At 47.7% G+C, this 16,663-nt stretch overlaps 2 protein-coding genes across 4 annotated transcripts in view; both read left to right on the top strand.

Moving 5' to 3' along the window:
- The first annotated feature begins 273 nt into the window (after positions 1-273).
- Positions 274-8,161, top strand: C1H1orf189 (chromosome 1 C1orf189 homolog). Its single transcript, XM_025361696.1, has 4 exons — positions 274-426; positions 1,082-1,122; positions 6,666-6,795; positions 7,720-8,161. Exons 1-4 carry the CDS (start codon positions 394-396, stop codon positions 7,819-7,821), a joined length of 306 nt encoding a protein of 101 aa, XP_025217481.1. The 5' UTR covers positions 274-393; the 3' UTR covers positions 7,822-8,161.
- A 7,131-nt stretch (positions 8,162-15,292) lies between these two features.
- The window catches only part of TPM3 (tropomyosin 3), a 36,698-nt gene continuing 35,327 nt past the window's right edge, over positions 15,293-16,663 (top strand). For all 3 annotated transcript variants that reach the window (XM_025405191.1, XM_025405200.1, XM_025405209.1), the window contains exons 1-2: positions 15,293-15,602; positions 16,200-16,325. In XM_025405191.1, coding sequence (XP_025260976.1) covers positions 15,486-15,602; positions 16,200-16,325 — 243 coding nt within the window. In that variant the 5' untranslated portion in view covers positions 15,293-15,485. The remainder of the gene's footprint in view (positions 15,603-16,199; positions 16,326-16,663) is intronic.

The raw sequence follows: 16,663 nt of genomic DNA, 5'->3' as shown, positions 1-16,663 counted from the left end.
TCTTTTAATAAAACAGGCATTTGATAATGTTATCTGCACATTTCTAACAGGGTATAAGGCGTGAGGATTTGCCACCAGAGAATTGGTGGGACTGTGTGCATACCCTGGACCTAAGACCATACAGATACTCCTTGGGACCCTAGCACAAGAAATCCTAAAATCAGGACTGTGATCCTTGCTCATGGAATTGCCTGTGTCATCAACAGAAGGATGCAGAACAAGGATTCTTTCAAAGTTTCTGGGGCAACAGGCCAGGTGGCCAATCAACTCCTAGGCCCAGGGTTATTGTTGCAGGCGTAAATGTTACTATGACTACTGAAACCTTGGTTACTGAACTAAACAGAAAGAGGAGCCTGTCAGTCTCCTCAGGCTGTATCAAGCAAATCTATAGACATGTCTGTGGAAAAGATGACAAAAGTAGAAGAGGTACGCAGAGTTGGAAGGAGGGGCTGGGCTGAAGTTTGATGAGGTTTCCAGATCAATTTACTATAAGTGCATCTTTTACTGGGAAAGGCTTTTGATGTAACAAGGGTACAATGTAGTTAGTAACAGGAGGGGAGGCTATGTCTAGAACATAGTAGGTATTCAAATATGTGTTCCATCCAACCCCTGCATGTTTTCTTTGATCCATTCTGAAAGTAGAGCTTTCCTCTCCCTATTTCCCCCTAGGAAATTGCTTTCTCAAAAATGTCTATGTGGCTGGGTGCTGTGACTCATGTCTGTAATCCCAGCACTTTGGGAGGCTGAGGCAGGCAAATCACCTGAGGTCAGGAGTTCGAGACCAGTCCGACCAACATGGAGAAACCCTGTCTCTACTAAAAATACAAAGTTAGCCAGGCGTGGCAGTGCATGCCTGTAATCTCAGCTACTCAGAGGCTGAGGCAGGAGAATCACTTGAACCCGGGAGGCGGAGATTGTGGTGAGCCGAGATCACGCCACTGCACTCTGGCCTGGGCAACAAGAGCAAAACTCTGTCTCAAAAAAAAAAAAAAAAAAAAGTCTATGTCTCTCATTAGAACAGGGTTCTAGGGGTGAGGTTCTGGAGACTGAGGCAGATCAACAGAACTACGTTTTCTTGCAGAGTTTTCAAAGGGCCATGGGACTTAAGAAGATGGTTGACAGGTAATCTGCTTCTATCCCCTCCCTTTACCTTTCAGCTTGACCTTTCCACTCTGCTGTCTTCCCTGAGCCATCTCCCAATTCTGCTGCATCTCTTTAGGGGCTCATTAAGAAGGAAAAGAGATGCAGAAGGGGTGAGAAGCAGCCTTGTCCTCAAAGCAAATGAGATCAGCCTGTTAGTGCCCAGTAGGTTAGGTGATATAGATTGGTTTTTATTGTCCCCTGCCTCTCATTCTCTGGAGGAAAATTGAAGCATGTTTTTATTTTCTTTTTTTATTAAGAATTCAATTATTTGTTGCCTGGCTTTGTGCTAATTATGTGGTTGGTAGTGCAGTATTTGTTGAATCAGTGAATGAGAAGATTCACAAGACTGGGCTACATAGCCTTTTCACCCTGATGAGCTTTTGAAAAAACACTGATGCCGCCGGGCGCGGTGGCTCACGCCTGTAATCCTAGCACTTTGGGAGGCCGAGGCAAGAGGATTGCCTGAGATCAGGAGTTCATGACCAGCCTGGGCAACATGGGGAAACCCTGTCTCTGCTAAAATACAAAAGAAATTAGCTGGGCATGGCGGTGTGTGCCTGTACTCCCAGCTACTTGGGAGGCTGAGGCAGGAGAATTGCTTGAACTCAGTGAGCCAAGATCGCACCATTGCACTCCAGCATTGCAGCCTGGGCGACAGAGCAAGACTCCGTCTCTACAAAAATAAAAAATAAAAATAAAAACTGATGCAAGCCTGGCATGGTGGCTCACACCTATAACCTATAATCCCAGCACTTTGTGAGGCTGAGGCAGGGGGATTGCTTGAGCCCAGGAGCTCGAGACCAGCCTGGGCAACATAGGAAAAGCCTGTCTCTGCCAAAAAAGTTAAAATCAGCCAGGTGTGGTGGTGCATGCCTATAGTCTCAGCTACTCAGCAGACTGAAGCAGGAGGATCACTTGAGCCCAGGTCAAGTGATGCCACCACTGCATTCCAGCCTGGGTGAGAGAGGAAGACCCTGTCTCAAAACAAAAAATGGGCTGGGCACATTAGCTCATGCCTGTAATCCCAGCACTTTGGGAGGCCAAGGCAGGTGGATTGCTTGAGCTCAGGAGTTTGAGACCAGCCTGGGCAACATAGCAAGACCCCCATCTCTACCAAAAAATTTAATTTAAATAAATAAATAAACACCGATGCCTAGTTCTTAACCCTAGGAGATTCTGATTAAAGTGGTCTGAAATGGGATAGGAGATGCCTTTTTTTAAGGTTTCACAGGTTATATCCAGAGCTAGCAAGGATGTGAAGAAACAAGAACACATGGCCGGGCACGGTGGCTCAAGCCTGTAATCCCAGCACTTTGGGAGGCTGAGACGGGCGGATCACGAGGTCAGGAGAGTGAGACCATCTTGGCTAACACGGTGAAACCCCCTCTCTACTAAAAAATACAAAAAATTAGCCAGGCGCAGTGGTGGGCGCCTGTAGTCCCAGCTACTTGGGAGGCTGAGGCAGGAGAATGGCGTGAACCCGGGAGGCGGAGCTTGCAGTGAGCTGAGATCCGGCCACTGCACTCCAGCCTGGGCGACAGAGTGAGACTCCGTCTCAAAAAAAAAAAAAGAACACCACATGATTTCAATAGGAGTCTAGGTTGATACAGCCATGTTTACAAAGGCAGTTTGATAAAATCTATCAAAATTTAAATTTACATACCCATTGAACTGGCAAAAATAGGAATTTATCTTAAATATACATACTTGGAAAAGCACTAGAAGGTACATACACAAGAATGTTCATGACAGTATTGCTTTTATATATATATATATTTATTTATTGAGATAGAGTTTCGCTCTTGTTGCCCAGGTTGGAGTGCTGTGGCACGATCTCAGCTTGCTGCAGCCTCCACCTCCCGGGTCCAAGCAATTCTCCTGCCTCAGCCTCCCAAGTAGTTGGGATTACAGGCGCCTGCCACCACACCTGGCTAATTTTTGTATTTTCAGTAGAGTCAGGGTTTCACCACGTTGGGGTTTTGCCATGTTGGCCAGGCTGGTCTCGAACCCCTGACCTCAAGTAATCTGCCCGCCTCGGCCTCCCAAAGTGCTGGGATTATAGGGGTGAGCCACCACACCTGGCCTGATTACATGTTGTTTTTTTTTTGAGACGGAGTCTCACTCTGTCGCCCAGGCTGGAGTGCGGTGGTGCCATCTCGGCTCACTGCAAGCTCCGCCTCCTGGGTTCCCGCCATTCTCCTGCCTCAGCCTCCTGAGTAGCTGGGACTACAGGCACCCGCCACCACGCCTGGCTAATTTTTTTGTATTTTTAGTAGAGACGGGGTTTCACCGTGGTCTCGATCTCCTGACCTCGTGATCCGCCCACCTCCGCCTCCCAAAGTGCTGGGCTTACAGGCGTGAGCCACCGTGCCTGGCTGATTTCATGTTTTTTAAAAAAGAAGATGTACTTCCCAGTTTATGATAGAAACATTTTCTGAAAACGTGCACAAGTAGCTGGGTGTGGTGGCTCACACTTGTAATCCCAGCACTTTGGGAGGCCAAGGGAGAGAATCACTTGAGCCCAGGAGTTTGAGACCAGCCTAGGTAACATAGTGAGACTCCGTCTCTACAAAAAATAAAAATTAGCCAGGCACACACCTGTTGTCCCAGCTATTTAGACGGCTGAGGTGGAAGCATTGCTTGAGCCCAAGAGGTTGACGTTGTAGTAAGCCATAATCACAGACTGCACTCCAGCCTAGGCAACAGAATGAGACCCTGTCTCAAAAAATATATATATACAAAAGTCAGCTGGGCGTGGTGGCACATGCCTATAATCCCAGCTACCCAGTAGGCTGAGGCAGAAGAATTGCTTGAACCTGGGAGGCAGAGGTTGCAGTGACTGGAGATCACGCCACTGCACTCCAGCCTGGGTGACAGAGCAAGACTCTGACTCAAAAAAAAAAGTAAAAACTAAGTCATTCTCAACAAAGTATATATATATATATATATATGTATATATATTTGCCCAGTCAGAGATAACACTTTTTTTTTTTTTTTTTTGAGGCAGAGTCTCTCTGTTTTAAGACAGGCTTACTCCACTATCCACGTTAGAGTGCTGTGGTGCGACCTTGGCTCACTGCAACTTCCACCTCCTGTGTTCAAGCGATTCTTGTGCCTCAGCCTCTTGGGTAGCTGGGATTACAGGTGCGTGGCAGGCTCGGCTAATTTTTGTATTTTTAGTAGAGATGGGGTTTCACCATGTTGGCCAGACTGGTCTTGAACTCCTGGCCTCAAGTGATCTACCTGCCTTAGCCTCCCAAAGTGCTGGGATTACAGGCGTGAGCCACTGCACCCAGTGAGTTTTTACTTTTCACTTAGTATATTTCTGTGTGGATTCAAGTTTTTCAACATGTGGAAAATGTACTTTTGATTTTTTAAAAATGCCAACAGTAGGTATATACACATATGTACATGCATGATGTATATTTATATTCCTTCTATATATTAAAAAGCTTAAAACTGGCCTGGCATGGTGGCTTACTCCTGTAATCCCAGCACTTTGGGAGGCTGAGGCAGGCCGATCACTTGAGGTTCAGGAGTTCAAGACCAGCCTGGCCAGCAAGGCAAAACCCCATCTCTACTAAAAATTTAAAAATTAGCAGGTGGACGTGGTGGCTCAAGCCTGTAATCCCAGCACTTTGGGAGTTTGAGACAGGTGGATTACATGAGGTCAGGAGTTCAAGATCAGCCTGGCCAACATGGTGAAACTGTCTCTACTAAAAATACAAAAATTAGCCAGGTGTGGTGGCATGACCCCATAATCCCAGCTACTCAGGAGTCTGAGGCAGGAGAATTGCTTGAGCTCAGGAGACGGAGGCTGTAATGAACCAAGATTGCGCCACTGCACTCCAGCCTGGCTGACAGAGTGAGACTCTGTCTCAAAAAAAAAAAAAAAATTACCTGGGCGTGGTGGCGGGCACCTGTAATTCCAGCCACTCAGGAGGATGAGGCATGAGAATTGCTTGAACCTGGGAGCAGAGGTTGCAGTGAGCCAAGATCATGCCATTGCACTCTGGCCTGGGTGACTGAGCAAGACTATTTTTTTTTTTTTTTTTTTTGAGACAGAGTTTCACTCTTTTTGCCCAAGCTGGAGTGCAATGGCGCGATCTCGGCTCACTGCAACCTCCGCCTCCCGGGTTCAAGCGATTCTCCTGCCTCAGCCTCCCGAGTAGCTGGGATTACAGGCATGTGCCACCACCCCGGCTAATTTTGTATTTTTAGTAGAGACGGGGTTTCACCATGTTGGTCAGGCTGGTCTTGAACTCCCGACCTCAGGTGATCCACCTGCCTCGGCCTCCCAAAGTGCTGGGATTACAAGCGTGAGCCACCGCGCCCGGCCTAAGACTATTTCTAAAAAAAAAAAAAAATTAAAACTTCAGTGAAGATTCCAGTCTAGCCAGGGCTGAGAATCACTAGTATGATGGAAGGGATATTAGCTTTAGAGAAACTGGATTTGGGGCCAGGCGCGGTAGCTCACACCTGTAATCCCAGCACTTTGAGATGCTGAGTCAGGCGGATCACCAGTGGTCAAGAGTTCGACACCAGGCTGGCCAACATGGTGAAACCTCGTCTCTACTAAAAATACAAAAATTAGCCAGGTGTGGTGGCACATGCCTGTAGTCCCAGCGACTCAGGAGGCTGAGGCAGGAGGATCACTTGAACCCTGGAGGCAGAGATTGCAGTGAGCCAAGATTGCCTCACTGCACTCCAGCCTGGGTGACAGAGTGAGACTCTGTCTCAAAAAAAGAAGCTGGATTTGAGACCCAGGTCTGCCATTAAGTGACCTTGGGCATCTCACAACTTTTAGTTTCCTTATCTGTATTATGTAAAAATTAATGCCTAATCCCAGCTACTCGCGAGGCTGAGGCAGAAGAATCACTTGAACCTGGGAGGCGGAGGTTGCAGTGAGTGGAGATCGCGCCACTGCACTCCAGCCTGGGCAACAGAGTGAGACTCCGTCTCATAAATAAATAAATAAATAAATAACGCCTATGCCACATAGTTATTGTAATGATTAAATGATATTATGTACTTAATACATACTAGGTTCTAAATTACCCTTTCAAGGATTTTACAGTCTTCTAACAGTGGGGCAGAGGTTCCAGGTGAAGAAACAGTCTTGGGCCAGGCATCGTGGCTCACACCTGTAATCCCAGCACTCTGGGAAGCCGAGGCAGGTGGGTCACCTGAGGTCAGGAGTTCGAGACCAGCCTGACCAACATGGTGAAACCCTGTCTCTACTAAAGATGCAAAAAATTAGCTGGGCATGATGCCAGGCGCCTGTAATCCCAGCTACTTGAGAAGCTGAGGCAGAAGAATCGCTTGAACCTGGGAGGTGGAAGTTGCAGTGAGCCGAGATTGCGCCACTATACACCACCAGCCTGGGCAGCAAGAGTGAAACTCTGTCTCAAAAAAAAAAAAAAAAGAAAAAGAAAAAAGAAACAGCCTCACTCTATGGGATTTTTGTCTCTACTCCTAACTCTAACCCACCCATTCAACCCCCACCTCTGTACCTGGAGCAGGTGGCGAAATTCACATACTCACTGTCTGTGGCAAATGACATTGGGCCAGAGAAGAAACCCGTATGCCACCCTAAGGATGCAGGACACCATGGTACAGGAATTGGCACTGGCCAAAAAGCAACTACTAATGGTGAGTTCTAGCAAGGCAGCCTGAAGTCTCATTCACTGCTGCTCTGTGCCTTTGCCCACTGAGTTTTCCAAGCTCTTAGTGTGTGTCATTGCACTTTTATCTTGTTTGCCTCTAGGTTTTCAGCATTACACCAGAGCAACACAACTCCATTGCCAAAACTCTTTTTCATTAAGTGATTCTTTGCATCCACCTTACAGGTGGAAGGCACATCTTAAAGTCCCAAAGTATACTGTAGTTCCTGCTCCTTTCATCTTGGTGAGACTCAAAACTGCCTCTTATATTGGGCGTGATGGCTCACACGTGTAATCCCAGAACTTTGGGGGGCCAAGACAGGCAGATTGCTTGAGCCCAGGAGTTGGAGACCAGCTTGGCCAACATGCCAAAACCATGTCTCTGCTAAAAACACAAAAATTGGCTGGGCATGGTGGCACATGCCTATAATCACGGCTACTTGGGAGGCTGAGGCACAAGGATCACTTGAACCGAGGCAGAGGTTGCAGTGAGCTGAGATTGTGCCACTGCACTCCAGCCTGGGTGACAGAGTAAGACTCGGTCTCAAAAAAAAAAAAAAAAAAGAAAGAAAACTGCCTCTTAGTGCATAGCACTTGCCTCTCAGTACCTCTCTCTCTCCCAGGGTCCCCGCTTGCTGTCATGTAACCATCTGTGTATCCCAGTTACTTAGTAGAGTTCCTGTTTCATGGTCTGTTCTCAGCAAATATTTGCTGAATATAGGGCTTCGCCTGTGGAGAAAAAAATTGGATAGGCTTCCTCTCCACTGGTTCAGCCTCTCTGTTACCACCCAGCTTTATGTCACAGCTAAGTCCAGCTCCAAGAGAACACAAGTAATGGGAAAGCAACTAGGGAGAAAGAATAAGAAAGGGTGGTAAACAGAGGCAAACAACACTATTCTGCCCTCTCGATCAGGTCCGTCAAGCTGCCCTGCACCAGCTGTTTGAAAAGGAGCATCAGCAGTACCAGCAGGAACTAAATCAGATGGGCAAAGCTTTTTATATAGAGAGATTCTGATGGCATCCAAAACACTGTTCTTCCATTCTCAACATGCCTGCAAACCTAGCCTTCTAGAGCCTCTATCACCTGGAACCTCCTCCCCAAAACGTACCTGGATCTTGCTGTCTGCCCAGAACTTAAGACAAGGCTCCCACTCTCACTTCTCCACTCTCTTGTTAATCCCTTGTTGCTATTTGGGAAACAATCTATGGAACAACAGTAAAAACAAGAGTGACGCCTTGTGGTCAGAGTGGGATTTACTGTATTGATGTAAGGGGGCAGGGGTGGGGAGGGGTGGACATTGTGAGTTGAGAATCCTGATTTGGTATAACAAATAAAGTTAGTTCTTAAAGGCTCAGACTTAGACCACTGGGTTCATTCTTTCAGGTCTAAATCTTGATTTGTTTCAAAAGTGCTTATTTTTCAGCTACCGTAATCTTAACTTCCTGGATTTTGCTCGCCACCTCTCAGATATCACTTTCACTTATCTTTTATTTATATTTGGACAAATTGCTCTGAATGTGGCTATTAATCTATAGACACTGTGGTGCTTGAGTGAGGAGGCCTGCATTTTGGGTTTTGAGTTAGCTAGTTATTGTGAAACTTTGGACAAGTCTCTTTCCGCTGGGCCTGAATTCCCACCTATGCCAAGTGAGAGGATTCCAGACTTAAATGTCTCCAGGAATCAGGCAGGTAATGTTGCAGTTGTAAGGAAATAAGGAATGGTGGGATTTCTAGGGGGCTGGAAAGAGCAGTCAAAGGCACTCAAAATTCTGAAAAATACTGAAAAGTACTGATTGACCATGTGCATCATATGAAGGCCATAGACAACTTTACTTACAAGGGTCCACTTTACAGGTCGTACGGGGTGGCTCACACCTGTAATCCCAGCACTTTGGGAGGCTGAGATGGGCGGATCACCTGAGGTCAGGAGTTCAAAACCAGCCTGGCCAACCATGGCCAACATGGTGAAACCCCATCTCTACTACAAATACAAAAAATTAGCCCGGTGTGGTGGCAGGCGCTTCTAATCCCAGCTACTCGGGAGGCTGAGGTAGGAGAATCGATTGAACCCAGGAGGCGGAGGTTGCAGTGAGCTGAGATTGTGTCATTGCACTCTAGCCTGGGTGACAGCAAGACTCCGTCTCAAAAATAAAAAGGGTCCACTTTACATGTGAATGACATCCCAAGCCAGAGACCCCCATTTCACAGCCAGTGACAGCTGTAGGAATACACCATGAGTCCCTGAATACACTCCCTGAACACACCATTGCTCCCTGATGTAAGTGCCATTATACATTACTTTGCCTTGTGCGCTCACCTTGCCGTTGGTATCCTCACTGGTCACTTGTCCTGTCCTGACCTTAACTCTATGTGCCTATGTCTCCACTGCAAAACTCATACCCTTCCCTCCAACCCAAGTCTGTCTCCATCCTTCAGTCTCCTACTAAATCCCCCATTTTTCTTCTATGTGTCAGAGCTTCTTCCTCTGCCCCTACACATCCCACTGATCCAGAGGCAGTAGAGTATAAAAATAAGAGCACAGGCTTTGAAGTCAGGTGTGGGTTCAAATTCTGGCTTCACCTCTTTAATTCTTGTGCCATCATGTGGAAGTGATTTAGTTTAACTGGCCTCAATTTCCTCTTCTGGGCCGGGTGTGGTGGCTCACGCCTGTAATCCCAGCACTTTGGGAGGCCGAAGCACGAGGATCACCTGAGGTCAGGAGTTCTAGACCAGCTCGCCCAATGTGGTGAAATCTGACTCTACTAAAAATACAAAAATTAGCCAGGTGTGGTGGTGGCCCCCTGTAATCCCAGCTACTTGGGAGGCTGAGGCAGGGGAATTGCTTGAACCCAGAAGGCAGTGGTTGCAGTGAGCCGAGATCGTGCCATTGTACTCCAGCCTGGGTGACAGAGCAAGACTCCATCTCAAATAAAAAAATTCCTCTTTTGAAAATTAGGACAATAATACCCATCTCATAGGATCATTTGAAGAATTAAATAAGATAATGTATATAGCAATACAGAGCAAGCCCAGTGCTTGGCACACAATAGGTATCCTCCATGTTCTCCCTCAGGAGATTTCTCTGTGACCCAGGTCCTCCAGAGGTTGCTTGCTGACCTCTAGACCAGTCTTCTTATCCAATCAAATATCATTCTCCACCCATGTCCATGCCTCTGTCTTTGCTACATATCCATTCAACCCCCAGCTCCCATCACCTCTGCTTCCCAAACCCTATCTTCAACTACTCGTGAGTACTTACACACCAGATGACGTGGAATTCACAGCCTAGTTGGAGAGGCCATACTGAACAAATAACAAGTATGGTGTAAGTTTTATAGGAGACAAAACATGTGACCTGGATTTGACCCAGAAACCTGAGACTGAGTCGCCCATTCCTTCTGTTTGCCTGTGTCCTCCCCTACCCTCTATTTTCTGAAGCTTCATCTCAATCTCACCTTCACTTTTTTTTGTTATTTTTTGAAATGGAGTCTCAGTCTGTCACCCAGGCTGGAGTGCAGTGGTGCAATCTTGGCTCACTGCAACCTCCCCCTCCCGGGTTCAAGCGGTTCTCCTGTCTCAGCCTCCTGGGTAGCTGGGACTATAGGCACCCACCACCATGCTTGGCTAATTTTTGTATTTTTAGTAGAGAGGGTTTCACCATATTGGCCAGGCTGGTCTTTTTTTTTCTTTTTTCTTTTTTTTTTTTTTTTGAGACGGAGTCTCGCTCTGTTGCCCAGGCTGGAGTGCAGTGGCCAGATCTCAGCTCACTGCAAGCTCCGCCTCCCGGGTTCACGCCATTCTCCTGCCTCAGCCTCCCGAGTAGCTGGGACTACAGGCGCTCGCCACCTCGTCTGGCTAGTTTTTTGTATTTTTTAGTAGAGACGGGGTTTCACCATGTTAGCCAGGATGGTCTCCATCTCCTGACCTCGTGATCCGCCCGTCTCAGCCTCCCAAAGTGCTGGGATTACAGGCTTGAGCCACTGCACCCGGCCTAGGCTGGTCTTGAATTCCTGATGTTGTGATCCGCTTACCTCAACCTCCCAGAGTGCTGAGATTACAGGTGTGAACCACGGCAGCGGGACTTTTTTTTGAGACAGTCTCGTTCCATTGCCCAGGCTGGAGTGCAGTGGTGCAATCATGGCTCACTGTGGCTTCGACCTCCTGGGCTCAAGCAATACTCCCTCCTTAGCCTCCTGAGTAGCTGGAAACACAGGCACATGCCACCACATCTGGCTTTTTTTTTTTTTTTTTTTTTTTTTTGTAGAGATGGGGTCTCACTACGTTGCTCAGGCTGGTCTCGAACGCTTGGGCTTAAGCAGTCCTCTGCCTAGGCCTCCCAAAGTGCTAGGATTATAGGCATGAGCCAAATAGCCAGCTGCTCCTTCACTTCTTTTTTCTTTTTTTTTTTAGATGGAGTCTCTCTTGTCACCCAGGCTGGAGTGCAGTAGCACGATCTCGGCTCACTGCAACCTCTGCCTCCCGGGTTCAAGCGATTCTCCTGCCTCAGCCTCACAAGTAGCTGGGACTACAGGCGCCCGCTACCATGCCTGGCTAATTTTTTCTGTATTTTTAGTAGAGACAGGGTTTCACTATGTTGGCCAGGCTGGTCTCAAACTCCTGACCTTGTGATCCGCCTGCCTCGGCCTCCCAAAGTTCTGGGATTACAGGCATGAGCCACTGCACCCGGCCTGCCCCTTAACTTTTTAAATCCTCCCCCATATGTGTCTCCCAGGCCACTCTTTGCTTCTTTTGCATAGGCAGTATAGCTTGGCATTAGGAGAACAGGCTTTAACACTGGATAGATCTGGGTTTCAGTGCTGGCTCTGTCACTGACTGTGTGGCCTTGTGCAAATTATTTTTATTTTCAGAGTTATAGTTCCTTATGCTGTATGTAAAAAGGGAGAGAATGCCTAATTCATTGGGTTGCTGTGGGGATTAAATAAAGCACTTAGCAGCAAGTAGCACAAAATGTCCGATAAATGGTAACCCATAATGATGTTTTCTTGCTCCTATGATAGTTTTTTTCCTTAATTCCTTTCCATTACCTGGGCTCCCCCTACCTGCAACCAGACTCCCTCACCAACTCCTTCTATTTTTCTATTCTTCTTTCCTCTGTTCCTTTGAACCCACAGAATGCCCCATCCCCTCTGCCTTGATCCCTGACCTTGGCCTCTTCCCCCAGGGCTTGTCAGTGCCAGGCTGGCTCCAGTATTGGCAGGTTGGCCCCCTACAGAGCCCATCTCTTCTGATCCTCTCTGTGTATTCTGTCTGCTCTCATAACATCACCCCATCACACCCATTCAGCCCCTCTTCCCTCTGTGGCGGATGCTATACCCAGCTCCTCTGGCTCAGAGGGGCTCATTCCTGTTTGAAATGGCTGCATAGTAGATATTTCCAGGAGAGCTAAACAGCTTTCATCAAAGGCCATCTGATGTTTCTGCCTAGGTATGCCATACAAAGTCTCCTTCCAAGACAGCTGCTCCTCCCCTGCCTCCACATTCCCAGTCTGCCTCTCTGTTCCTCTAGTGCCCCAAACATTAAAGTCCTTTCATTCCTGCTAGTCTCTTTCCCAGCCTCTCTTCCTCCAGCTTCTGGTTCTTGAGTATGGGTAACTTTCTCAGAGAAAGGAACTAGAACTTGAGGGGTTAAGGGTAAGAAGGGAGAGCAAGAAAGTACAAATTACATACATATCCCCTTTAGGAGCCAAAAAGGAACAAAGACATAAGACAACATCACAAGTGCCTACCTTGGGGCCTGTATATGCCCATTTGTTAGTCTTCCCCTGGAAGGCAAGAGCCACACAACAGGAATTGACTGGGGCTTGGGACAAGCTATTGATCTCGATCAAGGACACAGTGGAGTTGGTATATGCTGGGGGTTGGGGTGGGTGTCTGGAATGGGAACAAGGACACATGGAACAGGCCTGGGGGCTGAAGCAGAGCGTCCTTCTCCCACCCCCACACTTCCACTCAAGCCCCCCAGCCCCCAATGCAGCTATAACTTGGGCTCTTTTCTGCCACAGTGGAGAGAAGCATCTGCCTGCCACATGACACTCAACAGATCTGATTCTCTCCGAAACAGAAATCCCCCACATGGGAATCCGGCTGGATTCCTGTGAGGGAAAACCCTTGGAGAAGCCAGACTGGAGTTCTGGTAAAAAGCCCTAGAAGAGAAGAGGACTCCTGTGGACTGCAGGCTGCTTCCTGGCAGAAGTTTCCTCTCTCACCCTCAACCTAAAGCCTTAGTTTCATTTCTGCCGGGCAAGGTGGGGAACTCTTAAGTCTTCTCTTCTGGAGCCCACGATGGAGCCTGCCAGGGAGATAAGTTATTCTTCTGTTCTGGACATCCAAGGGTGACTTTAACGAGGATGCCTGGAGGACATGGGGAGAAGGTGAGAAGCGTTAAGCTGGCAGAAAGGGGGAGCCAAGCATCTGCAGCACTTAAGAGCAGGACAGTGCCAGGATGGTGCCTCCTGAACGGACCTCAGTAGTCTTGTGGGGGTGATCTGGGAAGGTTAGGAGTTCTGTTGGAAAGGTAAAGCAGGATGTACAAGTCCTCTGCCCCCACCCTGGAAAGCCTCAGGGCAGCTGGAATGGCATTGAAGAGAGCAAGTGGCAATTTTGATGAGGAGCTGCTGACATAGCTGATCCTCTGGGCGCTGGGGCCGTGACATCAGGGGGAGAAGCTCTGTGTGGGAGCTCTAGGGAATGATAGTTGCCCGGATGTGGAGCCCTGCCAGGTATTCTTCCTGGTTTAGGCCAACGTGATCCAGCAAAGGCCAGGCGCTGGCAGAGGAGGAGCTGAGGCAGGGATGACACGTAGGGCGATAAGCAAGAACTGGCTGTATTGGGAGGTGAAAAGCAGGGGCCAGTACCCTTCCTCAAGGAGGTAGCTCTCCATCTAGACATGATTGGTGCCTGGTTTCTGCGCTATTCTTTCTTTGCAACTGGGAGGAAGGCAGATGACCCCCAAAGCTCTCCTGCCTGCTTCTGTGTGATATGTTTGATATTGGGTTGTTTAATTAGGAACCAACTAAATGTCAAACATATTCTTACAGCAGCTGGTGATTCAGCACCACCCTCTTTCATACTTCAATCTCTGGGGCTCCTGTCTCTTTTACTGAATCTCTTCTCCAGGACCCCCCCAAAAGTCCAGTAGCTGCAACCTATGTGGATTTCAATCTTAACCTAAGAGGGCTGGTGTGGGAGTGGGAGAGAGTTGGAATTTGAGGATCAAATCTTTCTATTTCTTGTCCCCTTATGCTAGAAGGGACATATCTCTTTTCTTTATCTCTTCTTATCCTCGTATTTTTCTCCCCCTTATTCACCTGCCCACCCCACCCCCATTTTCTACTCCTTCCTCTCCCTGTTCCCTAACCCCTTCCCTGGCTAATCTCCAGGGAAAGGAGACTTGGTTTCTCCTCTCTCTGTCAAGAGTCAGCTGATGGTCTATCTGCCTATCTACCTCTAGTGACTGGAAGCTCTTGAGAGTGGACTCCAGCTCTGCTCTACCCACTGGTCGGGTGGGTGTCTCAGTTCTCCCATTGCTGGGGCTTGGCATTAACTCTCACTATCCTTGACATAAATGACTAACTAGAGCCATTTATATTTGTCCAATATATCTGGTCACCTTGAACAGTGCCCCCCTCTCCCCGGGCATATTTTCAGGTGTATGGTGCCAGTGGACTGGTATCCTTGCCACCTGTTAGTAACAAGGCTCCCAATGGAAGAATAAACATGGCCTGGAACTAAACTGGGAAGAATAGAGCTGATAATGATGATTATGATGATGTGGTGAGCAGCAGTGTTGGGGAGAATTAAGAAGGGAGAAGACAAAGGGAAGAAGAGGAGAGAGTACAACAGTTCTATTTTAAGATTACTGTGGGAAAACAGAGGGCATTATCCTGTCTGGACTGTTCTGACCCTCCCCTGTTTCTCTCCCCACCTCACTTGAAGCTCTGGGATAGATCTTGGAGATTCCAACCCCACCCTCTTACTCTACTCTTGTGGCTCTTAGTGGGGAGGAAAAAAGTCTCTCTGCCAATTGGAGACTCTCAAAATAGCACAGCAATTTGATCTGGGGATCTGGGAGAATTGTCAAGGATCATCTGTGACCTCCCTTCTTCCCTGTTGCCCAAGCTCCTTGAATACCAGAAATCGAAAGCTAAAACTCAGCTAATGGAGTTTGACCGGCATTCAACACGGTCTGGGGGAGAGTGAAAGGGGAAGCTGAAAGGCAACCAGGACCCTCTGGATGTAAACTGCCAACCTAGAATTGCCGAAGTACCCTTCTCTATTTTAATGTTCTTCCCTGCCCTCTTCCTGCTCTTTTAAAACATCCATAGAGCTGCCCAGAATGAGTGGAAAGTTTTAGGGTCAGGGAGAACCTCTTCCCTCCCCCACTTTCCATTGTCTAAAATCAGCCTCAGCTGTTCCTAGATATTTTTTTGCTGGTGATGTCAGTTCATCAAAGCGTCTCACTCTGTGTTCCCCCAGGAGAACAATGATGGGGTGGAGGGAGCTGCAAAGACCATATTAGGAACAAAAGGTGGAGCTATGAGCACAGATAAAGACTCAAGTCTGGGGACCTCCTGGTCACTCAGGCAGCAGCCCCTTCTTTCTTGCCCCAGTCTCCAGTTCTCCAGTGTTCACAGGTGAGCCTACCAACAGCCACTGCTCATGATGGAGGCCATCAAGAAAAAGATGCAGATGCTGAAGTTAGATAAGGAGAATGCTCTGGATCGGGCAGAGCAAGCTGAAGCTGAGCAGAAGCAGGCAGAAGAAAGAAGTAAACAGGTAGGCACTAGCATCGGTCTCTCTCATCTGCTAATGAACAAGACTGTGAAATGGAAGGGAGTTGTCATGGGAAAGACAGTGACTACTGGTGTCACCTCCATTTTGGGGTGGGATGGACTCCCCAGCCTCACTGGAGGAGCAGAGGACATCTAACATATCTGTCTCAGACTGCCTTTGTGACCTTGCGAAAGTCAGTGGCCTCTTCTGAGCCACAGTATGTCTGCTGAATTTAAGTAGAAATGGATCATGTTTTGGAAGAACCCTTGACTTCTAGAGGAAAAGGTAAGAGTTCTAGAGGGAAAGAGCATCTCTTTTCACTCAAATAGCATCACGGGCATCTACACTTTAGATATTTACCATCCAAGGGTCTTGGATGAAAACCCAGGATGGCTTGGTCATCTTAGGATCAGAGATTACACGGTCACAGGCCAAGCTACAGCATAACTCCTGAGGCAGTGGGCTGGAAGTGGCTGGGGAGAAAGTGCGTCTCGCTAGGGACGGTAACATGGAGGTTACACTCAGGGCTCCAAGAGCCCAGGGTCCAACTGCATTGTTGTGTTTGTGTATTTTTGTGTGTGACTCTCTGGGCTCCTATAGCTGGAGGATGAGCTGGCAGCCATGCAGAAGAAACTGAAAGGGACAGAGGATGAGCTGGACAAGTATTCAGAAGCTTTGAAGGATGCCCAGGAGAAGCTGGAACTGGCAGAGAAGAAGGCTGCTGATGTGAGTATTAGAGAGATGGAGGATGGGTTTAATCTACACATATAGATCTTTATGTTAATGTATGACGAAATTCCAAACACGCTTGTGGGTTCATGGAACACAGACATATATACTCACGTACATTTTTGCATATAACCACATGCTGGTATTTTCTCATAATGGCAGGTATTTTCTTTCCTAAAGACATCTCCAACACGTTAAAAGAAAAGTTTTTTTTTTTTTTTAATACATGTAAAAGTCTCATTTATCTCCTCTCACCAGCCCAGGAATTTAATTATCTTTCCCAGGACATGGACAGAGAGGGGACTCGAAGTTCAGAATGCTGTCACTTATCCTAC

This window comes from Theropithecus gelada, chromosome 1 (assembly GCF_003255815.1).
Source record: "Theropithecus gelada isolate Dixy chromosome 1, Tgel_1.0, whole genome shotgun sequence".
Lineage (NCBI taxonomy): Eukaryota > Metazoa > Chordata > Mammalia > Primates > Cercopithecidae > Theropithecus > Theropithecus gelada.
This window is presented reverse-complemented; position numbering and strand designations above follow the sequence as displayed.